The following is a 10,680-nucleotide window of genomic DNA, read 5'->3' on the forward strand; positions in this document are numbered from 1 at the left end:
TACATGCACTTTGTTTGATTAAAAATTGAATTAAAAAATAAAATAAAATAAGAAATCAGGGCTGATTAGGAAGTGTTATGCACGGGGCGATCATGGCTCAAGAGTTGGGAGTTCACCTTGTAATCGCAAGGTTTCCAGTCTCGGTCGTTGTGTCCTTGGGCAAGACACTTCACCCGTTGCCTACTGGTGGTGGTCAGAGGGCCCAGTGGCGCGAGTGTCCGGCAGCCTCGCCTCTGTCAGTGCGCCCCAGGGTGGCTGTGGCTACAATGTAGCCATCACCAGTGTGTGTGAATGGGTGGATGACTGGATGTGTAAAGTGCTTTGGGGTCCTTAAGGACTAATAAAGCGCTATACAAATACAGGCCATTTACCATGCAGGCCAGCAGAGATTAGAAACCAGGAGGGGCTGATGAAAAATGGGAACTTCTGGGTCAGTGAGATAATAACAACAGGAAGAAAAATCCAAGGACATGTGTTCAGTAGAAAGGCAAAGATAAAAGCAAGAATGTGGTTTGGCAAAAGTGAGCATGCCCTGAAAAGCAGATTATAACACATATACCTGTGAAGTCAATTAACTTTTGAGGTAATTTTGTCTTGTGACCCCAACAAAAAAAAAAATTGTATCGGTGGATCTCCTTGTCACATTTCAGATGACAGATGGCCTCATGACATTCTCATCAATAATAGATGTTCCCTCTAAAATTACAGTTTTAGGACCAAAGAGGAAAAACTAGTCATGGTCTGACAAAAAGCCAATTACTTGATTATTATGTATTATGCCATAAGTGGGAATCAGTGGACTACTTAATGTAGGTCCACTATAACTAGTTACAACAGTAAATAATTACTTAGACACAATATGCATCAGTAATAACAATCTATTAAAATATGTAATGTATGTCATATATGTTACTATATCATCGAATGGGTGTTTTTCCATACAGAATATTTACAATATCTGGCTGCTCCTATTGTTGATATTGTCAGTTTTGCAATATAAAATGTAAGAAAGGGCAAACAAGCTATTTCAATTTGACATTTTATTTGACATTTTATTTCATAAATACAGAAAACAATTTAAGCACTTATAATCATAAATACATAAATACATACACACAGGGAAATAGGTAGCCTCCCTTTCTTCATGACAGGAGAATACATGGAGAATACATATACTGAAGTAAAAAAAATAAGGTGTTTGATACAAACACTTCAATCAAAATTCTGTCATTTTTAACAGGTTTTCAGGCGAGTGGTACTGCTAGTTGCATATGATGACATTCATCTCGTGAAAGGAACACGGTGATTTCAGTGATTTTTGTTGGTTAAAAAACAGCTCGTTCATGAAGCACATCTCTTGTGTCGCTTCAGTTCTTCAGCTCAGGGTCTGCTGCTTGGACAAGAAACAGTAAAGAAGAATTAATTTGTGTGTCAAAAGTGGATTTTAACATTGTTTGATAATTTCTTGGTTTCTATTTCCTATTAAAAGAAAGACTGCTGTGTTGGCATACTTTTAGGTAAAATCTTACCTGGACATGATCTTGTTGATCACTTTCTTGACCCAGGGGGCCTCAGGATTAAGGCAAACCTCTTCACCTGTCCTTTTCAGTGTGGCACTGCAACACAAATCAGTGGAAAAAAACTAAAGTTTAGATAGAGAACTCGTGTTGAAGCCAACAAATCACAGTGACAAAATCAAGCAAAATTATCACTACTGAGATGGAAAGAAGACTTTGGCTCTTACATGATCTCCGTCTCCTCGCAGTGGGAGTTGGGAAGAATCAACTCCACCTTCTCGATGTGGCGGCCAATAGGTTTGCTTTCTGTCTGAATGCAACGGCAGTGCAGTTCCACTCCCATGCCTGTAAGAAGAAAGCAGTTGCACATGGTCACAAAGTGCATGCTGAAAACATTTAATGCAATGAAAAAGGATAGCATGAATAAAATTGCTTGTTACTGCTAAATTAAGCCATTAAATGACAAAAAAAAACATACCTTCACAGGTGGCCAGCAGGGTCAAAAGCATCACAATGGAGCTGACAATGATTCTGTTGCTTATCATTTTGCCTTTTAGAAATTCTGTAAAAACTAACAACGAAAAATAACAATGTTCTTCTGAAAGCTGATGAAGCCTGAAGCGCTAATCTGCAACAGCTGTTTGTTTTTTCTTCTAGTCTGTTTGTCTTTCTTTCAGCTCCCGGTCCCCTCTCTTCTCTCAGTTCAGCTGCTCTGCTGTTTGACTCTAGCGCTGAAGAGGCTCAGCTTTTAAAGCCAACTGAAAATGACTCACTTCTTGCAGATTGCGCAAGAGTGGACTTTCAGACCCGGTGTGGGAATTCACACTGAAGGCTCTAATAGTCTGATTTATCAAGATTTGTCACATATATCACCTTTGTGGAAAAACACTGTGACTAAAACTCTGTGATAATCGACTGATGCCACAGGAATGCTTCAGATTTTTTTTTTTTCATTAACCAACTACGTCTGCATTCCTGTATTGCACCAGCTCTTGCACGAAGCTTAAAGATTGACCAAGTGGTGACTGATTCACAGATGTAATATAATTTACACCTGAATGTAATTTTTGAATGACTGGTTGATGAATGTTAGCCTCCGTTTGTTGGCATGTCTCTCACATACTCAGTCATCATGAAAGTTACCTATTTGCATCGTTTTCATAGAAAACAAAGTGAAAATGGGGAAGAATGCAAAAGTGGCTAAATTCCCAAGTAAAATGTAGTATCACATTCGCTCATCAAGTCTTATAAGAGCTACAGTATTTTTTATTCTTAAAGAATTTCATTTCTTTTCCATATGAGATGGTAATTGCCTCCTCAGTAATTAACTGCCAACTTAATTTCACTCAGTCCTTAAGAAGAAAAGCTAACTACCTGCTGTATTTCAACAGTGGGTATACTGTGAATATGTTGATCATGTACACATGCCATATATGCATTATAGTAAAAAAAAAAATGCATATATGCTAAAAAGAGACAGAAAATCCTTTCCCAGAACTGATGACACTGAACCTTTGGCTTTTATGCACCCTAGATTACATTGGTGTCATTTTGGAAGGCACGATCGTCAGTTTATTACTTATGCGATTGATATTTCCTGAAGCAACAGTGGGTGAGCTGCCAAAAGTTGTTATTGGACTTGAGTCTGATGCAATCTCATCTAGCTCAAACATGTCTGCTGACATGACGTCGATTCAATCATTCTCACAAAGCAGAAGGAAGTCTGAGCAAGAGAAAAAGACTTTAACTGTTGCTTCACTTAACAAATTAATGCTGACTAAAGATTTTTTTTCTTTCAGAGGGCAAAAGTCTGTCATTTAAAGGCACAGATATTTCCATATTAGTTGTAATGAATTTTTTTTCTGTTTTGTTTTGTTTTTTAAAATAGATTTTTGGAAAAATTGGATGCAATGACCAAAGGTCTATAAACCTATTAACCGATGGTCCCTTTGTGGTCACACCCACCTTCGCTATATAGAAAGGGAAAGCAGTTATGGTTAAACACAGAGCATGTGATGGACCTCAACGGAAAGTTTTTAAGTTAACCACTACGATGCTGAAATTAAAACTAACATATGTAGTGAGACATGTGAAGAAAAGATGATATCCGGCATGTGACCACCAGCAAATGTTAGAAAGCAAATGACAGTTTACATCATCTGGCTCCATGAAATTCCCCTAAAGAAATATTTATACATATATGAGTGACCAAACACTGTCTATTGGTTGAGTTTGAGTTCTGTGCATTTATAGTATTTCATATTTCCTGCACACAACAAAGAAAAAAACTATTTTTACTGTTATATGCAAGATTTCATTTTGCAAAGCAAAACCTATTTTAAGGAGCATACTTTCGTATATTAGTAAGGACATCTCATTGGCATAATGCTTTCATTTTCTGCCATCACAAAGATGTTTAAACATGTACACACACACACACACACACACACACACACACACACACACACACACACACACACACACACACACACACACACACACAAAATACAGGAACTAGACTTTTAATTAAGAGGAAGTATAACAAAATTTTTCCTAACAGCATGTTTCACAAAACAAAACTTCCATAACCTCATGTTGGCCCATCTTGAACCTAAAGCTAGAAGTTGAAGCAAAGAAATTCCCCTAAATGGAATAAATGAAATCAGACCATTTTAGGTGGATAATGAAAATGATGAACTATTTTTAACACCTATTTTGGAATTATTGTTAAAAGATGACTCACACTGTCAACTCACAATGGCCAGGTTTGAAATGACAAAACAAATATTGGATGAAACTGCAGTGCCATTTAGTGTAGGTATCTAAGAGGTGAGAATAAACTCTACTAACTTTTATGGAAGCATTCCAGTTTTTGCGTCCTTGTGAATCATCTCACTATCTACTTGAATTACAGTACTTGCTGCCATGCTGGTGCATGCTGGTAGCAGGCACATTCATTGAGATTTGACAACAACTGGGGTGGGATGAACTGTGCTTAAAAATGACATATATGGTCATGTTTCCTCAGAATGAATAGTAGGAACGTCTGTAAACCTTCAACTTTATGTAGCTCACTGATTTTCCCACCAATTGTGTGTTTTCATTTACAGATTACCACATTCTAAGTGAAGTATATAATAAAAAATAGATATTTTCAAACATTAAAACCACTCCAATCACCTCCACATTCACTAAATGTATATTGCCAAAACTATTCACTCATCTGCCTTCACACACATATGAACTTGAGAGGCATCCCATTTTTAATTCCACAAGGTTTAATTTATTTGTGTTTATGAAAATTTTTGACCATCGTTCCACAAGTGCGTTTGTGAGGTCAGACAAGGAAGTTGGAGGAGAAGGCCTGGCTCCCACTCTTTAATTCATCCAAAAGGTGTTCAGTCAGGTTGAGGTCAGGACTCTGTGCAGGCAAGTCAACTTCTTTTACGCCAAACTCTCTCATCATGTACTATGCACCTAAGCATCCACTGACCCTGTTCTGTGACTTTAGTTGGTTTGGGGCATATCTCAGTGTGCTGTTAGAGTGTGCTGAGAGTGTCACCAAAAAATTAAGGAAATTTGTTAAGTGGAGGACAAAACATGCCAGGTCTAAAAAAAACTACACATATCTACTGCAGATAAACAGTAACTGAAAGCCATGCCCTAAAGAAATAGAGGAAGAAATCACGAAAAAAAAAAAGACAAAGGGAATGCAAGATATATCTGTCCCTTCTATTCCCTGAGGTCTCATCAGAAATTGTTTCAGTGGGAGTGTAGCAGTTAAAAAGCCATTTTTAAGGAGGGGAACCGGGAAGAAAAGGCTAATTTGCTGTGCCAAAATAAACAAGAACGGACTCAAACTCAGTGGCAACAGGTCTTGTGAAGTGAGTGTCAACAGCCACTGCTAAAACTTGCTGAAAGATTTGTCATGGTTTGGGAATCTTGTCAAAATTCATTTAATTATGAATGCAAAAAAGTAACATCAGATTATAAACCATCATTCACTAACATCTGGAACTCATCTGATTGCTGTGTCAGTGATCACCGTCACTGTCAAAACATTATTGATGCACAAAAGGCACTGAATAGAAAACACACAATGGAACATAATCTGTCATGGGTTGAAAAGCCAGACTTCAACATGATTTAAGCAGTGTGGGATTACCTTGACAGAGACTTTTAAAGAAGGCAGCTAACATCCAAAGAAGAGCTTTGAATGTCCTTCAAGAAGCCTGTAGTCATTTCATTAACGAAAAGAAATAGCAAGGAAGCTTGCCTAAGCAAGTTGAGGACGTGTGAAGAATAAAGGTTTACCTTACCTAAACCAAATATTGACTTTTAAGTTCTTTAGAATTGTGCAGACTGTTTTTACTGTCAACACTGTATTTCCATTTATGCTGAAAATGTGCAATACAGTAAAAAGTTAAACTGTTATTTTATCAGTATAGTAGACATGTATATTAAATGCATAGATGCTGACATTGCACCTTTTCACTGTTAAAGCAGTGTAGAAAGATGAAATATTTTGGAAAGAAGTCAAGACAACATGCAGGAAATCTATTTCCTGTTCATAGACTCAAAGATATATACACACAGTATATACAGTGTGTGTATATACACGCATCATGGACATGAATGTCATGGCAACAAGGATTTCTTTGAACTGTTCTTTTTCCAGCGTGGAGTGATTGTACAGTGTACATATTTAATTACTAAAATGTTTTTGATTGAACAAGTTTGAATTTATTTTTTGATTTTCTCCAGTCCACACAGAGTCAGAATTATTCAGGATCAAACATATACATAGACTCACTTAAATATTTTAATAAGTGGCGCTGAAAGTGCAACAGTGTCTTTCAAATTGACAAGGACAATGCCTATTAACTTGTGATTAGTGATTATGATTAAATGCAACTTGTAGTTTCTGTTTGCCAGCATTAAAAATGGATTTGTTTGACAGGACCTATTTGGTTGACCAACACAACATTGGGAAAGTAAAAAGAACTGAATAAAAATCGGAAAAGGATAAGTTGGGAAGGTCTCTTGGAGCCAACAACTGCAGATCTCTCCATCATCAGTTCAAACAGTAGTGCATAAGTACAAGTTATTCTGATATGTCATCACTTTTTCGAGGTCTGGAAGAATACAAGAGATGATTAGTTAGCATGTTCAGAAACACCCCAGGAACCACCAAGGCTTAAAGCTGGTACAACAAACTAGATGAAGTAATAAAGGAGAAAGACTACCTCCAAGATTCTTCACCTCAAATCAAAACCCAGATAGTTTAAAACTTGGACACAAAAGCACCTGGTAAGGTGCAACTTGGAAAAATGTAACCAATTATTAGTGGGGGTGTATGTATATATTTGAGCCTGTGTGGATTAGAGACCCCCCCCCTCCCCCCAAAGAAAAAAAATCTAAAATCCTATACACCCAATTCTGGAATTTTAAAGTAATTAAATATATATGGTGTCCAAAGCATTCCACCCTGAAAAAATAACAGTTCAAAGAAATCATTAAAAGCCCCAAATTACCATGAGGTTCATGGTAAGACTTAAAAACTTGAACTGGGAAAACAAGGACTGAATCATTTCCTTGCTGTTGGCCAATTGTTCATTGTTTGCTTTCTGCAAGCTGATGGGATGAAGTTTTACAATATAACTTGCCTCCATTGAGACTCAAATGTAAACATCCCCTGGACAGTCTGAAAAACGTCAGGATGTTTAACAAATAAAGAATTGTACAACCTCTCACCCATAAACAATGAATACTTTAATCTGGGATATCTGTTGGGGGATGGTCCCGAAGTACAATTTCACATGTGAAATCGCATCCCTCTGACTTTAATGTCATGCCAGGGCAAGCCTGCTGGCTTGTCATAAGCACCTTCTGTTTGAAAAGTTGGTATCTGCAAAGCCTTCACACATATATCTGGCTGAATATTAACAGGTTTGTGCTAGTTTTATTTATGTTTATAAAGGGAAACTGTTATGATCTATGTTTATTTATGCATATATGCAACACAAATTATACAAAGACAAGAAAGACAAATACAAAGTCTTTGGTTTGGCACAGATATCCATATTCCAGATAACTTGTTAGTACCATTTACTGGCACGAAGCTATAAAAAGGCTTTAAGAGGTTTAAGAAAAAAAAACCTTTTTCCATGGAAATCAGTTCTCTTGCGATGTACTTATCTTGGGACAGAGTCCAGGTATTTCCTTGCCAAAAGCCTGCTGCTGCAGCATGTATTTCTTATGTGATTCTTATTCTGTGCTCTCATTTTTTTTTCAGTTGTGGTTATTGAGGGGGGAGAAAAAAAAGTTCATTGGAAAGAGGGAGCAAAGAGAGAAAGGGGGTCTGCAGAGCAGACTTCATCACAATCTTTCAAAGAAGAGGGCTGAGCTGATAGTCTACTCACTAATCATATTCTTCAGATATATATCGTATCTCTTAGATAGTTTAGTTTACAGTCAGTTGCAGAAGAAATGTCTACCATCGTTGTAGCACTCCTGGTTTTCCTGACTATCCATGGAGGTAAGTATAGCTGAACAACTGATGAAAATACAAAACATTTATTGCTCAGAAATGTGCATTTGACACTTAATGGCAGCAACAGAATTTTCATTTTTGTCACGTGCATGTGAATTTTAACCTGCAATAGATGCTTGCCTTACCTTGTTTGTCTCCAGACACTAAAATCATTCTCTAACTTATCTAAAAGCCTCAGGTATCAGTCCTAGATGCCAATGCCTCTTTAAGGAGAAAAGGCCAATTGGACGTTTCATAAGCACAGTGGAGATTTACCCTGCAAACTCCTACTGCAAAAGCACTGAGATTATGTAAGTATTTCTATTGATTTGCCCTCATAAAACACTTGAACCATATGCATATATCTGCTGTCTCGTATCTGTCTTTGATCCTGCAGTGCTACTCTCAAGAAGGAGGGGCAAAAGATTTGTCTGGACCCCAATGCTCCATGGGTCAAACAAGTGCTTAAAAGTAAAAAGATTACGTGAGTGTAACTTTACTGTACTTTGGTAACTGTTGAATTGAATTGAATTGAATGAATGCTTTATTGGCCATATGCAGGTTGCCCCGCAGAGGAATAGTACCCCCCCCCCGACTTACACACACAACAAAGACATCACATGGGAATACAGTCGGAGATCGGCAGCGTTGCAGAGAAAACACTGAAAAATTGCACAACAATGGGAAAAAGTACAAGAGGAAAAAAAGAGACCTCTTCTCACGCTGGGCACCTATGGGAGGACAGCATGAGAACAGGAAACAAAAAAACTCCTCTGCACAGAGCAACATTAGAGCACGTGACTGGCCACAGGGGTGGATAGGGGGGTGGGGGGTAATCCGAAGGAACACAGCAGTCGTCCAATACAGCGCTACCATTTCAGCGCGGCACGCAGACCCGCCGTCTTCCCCCGCAGGAAACAAGCATCGAAGGCGTTTGGAAAGGGAGGGGGAGTTAGTAGATACCAGTGCATATAAAACCTTATTATTTAAACAAGAAGCATATTACTTTTTTCAGAATCCGGATAAGCAGGGAGAGCAAGATGTCTGCAATGACTGAGAAACATATTTTAACACAACCCCACCTTCATTTTTTTACATTAGGGTGAACTGGAAACCTTGTGTGGCTATTGTGTTTGCATGCTTAGTCATGGATCAGGAAAAGGTTCAATTTCTTACAAAAGGAATTAAAAGCACCCACTTCCCCTTAACATATACAATTACAGGAAGATATTCACGATACCAGGAAAACAGTTAATCGTTAATGATTAACTTGTCACTAGGAGTGTCACTTCCATTTTTTGCTTTTGTTAACAGGAAGTGGCTCCTACATTTTTGTTGGTTCTAATGAAAGAATAAAAAAAATACAATTGGTCATTTTATTGCATTCAAATTAATCAAAAAAAATTTGATTTTTTTTTTACATTTTTTTCTGTGAGCCAAGTGAAATAGTATTCCCCTTAAAACATGAACATTTTCTTTTCTGTAGGCAGACACCTTGAAGAATATACCTTCCCTGATTTGGCTAAGATGGACAGAGGATAGACACATGGAAAATAGAAGCACAGACTGCAGTTATAGAACATAAACTGGGTTTTGTTTGAAGGTGTAGAAGCAGGATTGTTTATACCCGTTTTCACTTTACAGCACTTAACTGTGTTCTCTTATTATTGATGTGAACTATCTGTGTTTGTATTTCCTTAAAAATATATCCTTATATACATTACATGTTCATTTATTAATACATTGTGGGGATAAACCTTATTAACTAACGGTAAGGAGGGACTAGATAGTGGGCAATGAGGACAGAGCACAACAGCAAGTCATGAAATGGGTTTAAAACTTTATTAGAGGAGTTGGCATTTAATGGTTTGTATATCACATATGACTGTGTGACTGTTCCATGTGCTGTGCTACATACCATACATTTTGTCAAGGACATTTTTGCTGCCTTTGAAATGTCAGGAAAAAATTGTGGAAAAATAAATCTATTCATCTATTTTCTTAACTGGTTATCCAATGCAGAGTCATGGTGGGGCTGGAATCCTGCCCAAAATGTCATAGGGTGAGAGGTTGACAGGTACAGTCTATTCAGGTATATTGTCCATTGCAGGGTAAAGCAAAAAGGAGAATTTCTTGGATTGTGTTATGTAGACTATGGCACACAGTGAGATTATATTTTCAGTGGAAGGAGATTGCCACCTCTTGGACAAAGATGCATACCATTAGGATTGTCTCATTTACTGAATACCTCTATAGCAGCTGAAAGCAAATATGTTCTTTCAAAATTAAACAGTTTTTACTGTGCCCTTTTCAAGAAAAATCCTTAGCTGGTGTATAATCATAGTCATTTATGCTTCTTCTGAGCTGACTGCAGAACAACTAGTATTTTAGTTTTAAACACAGTAACAAAGTTAACAATTAAAAAAATGTACTATGTGCTTGTTTTGTATCATCACTGCTGCTTTGAATAAAGGCTTATGAATAAAGGAAATACAGTCACCTCTTTTGGGGACTGTGATTTCAAAAGCAACAGCAGATACAGTGGGGCAAAAAAGTATTTAGTCAGCCACCGATTGTGCAAGTTCCCCCACTTAAAATGATGACAGAGGTCAGTAATTTGCACCAGAGGTA

General features: G+C 37.5%; 2 protein-coding genes across 3 annotated transcripts; one reads left to right on the plus strand and one right to left on the minus strand.

Moving 5' to 3' along the window:
* Positions 1 to 1,264: 1,264 nt before the first annotated feature.
* On the minus strand, positions 1,265 to 2,257 carry LOC102311024 (permeability factor 2). Of its 2 annotated transcripts, none has more exons than XM_005942598.3 (4): positions 1,996 to 2,257; positions 1,745 to 1,862; positions 1,530 to 1,616; positions 1,265 to 1,390 (listed from the first exon to the last, which is right to left on the minus strand). In XM_005942598.3, exons 1-4 carry the CDS (start codon positions 2,060 to 2,062, stop codon positions 1,381 to 1,383), a joined length of 282 nt encoding a protein of 93 aa, XP_005942660.1. In that variant the 5' UTR covers positions 2,063 to 2,257; the 3' UTR covers positions 1,265 to 1,380. The 2 variants fall into 2 exon arrangements, with proteins under 2 accessions (XP_005942660.1, XP_005942659.1); XM_005942597.3 differs by having other exon boundaries at positions 1,265 to 1,393.
* A 5,599-nt stretch (positions 2,258 to 7,856) lies between these two features.
* Positions 7,857 to 9,857, plus strand: LOC102310505 (C-X-C motif chemokine 10). The gene is made up of 4 exons (XM_005942593.2): positions 7,857 to 8,055; positions 8,243 to 8,360; positions 8,447 to 8,533; positions 9,536 to 9,857. Exons 1-4 carry the CDS (start codon positions 8,007 to 8,009, stop codon positions 9,546 to 9,548), a joined length of 267 nt encoding a protein of 88 aa, XP_005942655.1. The 5' UTR covers positions 7,857 to 8,006; the 3' UTR covers positions 9,549 to 9,857.
* Positions 9,858 to 10,680: the final 823 nt, after the last annotated feature.

This window comes from Haplochromis burtoni, unplaced genomic scaffold (assembly GCF_018398535.1).
Source record: "Haplochromis burtoni strain Fernald_Lab_line unplaced genomic scaffold, NCSU_Asbu1 Contig_345, whole genome shotgun sequence".
Lineage (NCBI taxonomy): Eukaryota > Metazoa > Chordata > Actinopteri > Cichliformes > Cichlidae > Haplochromis > Haplochromis burtoni.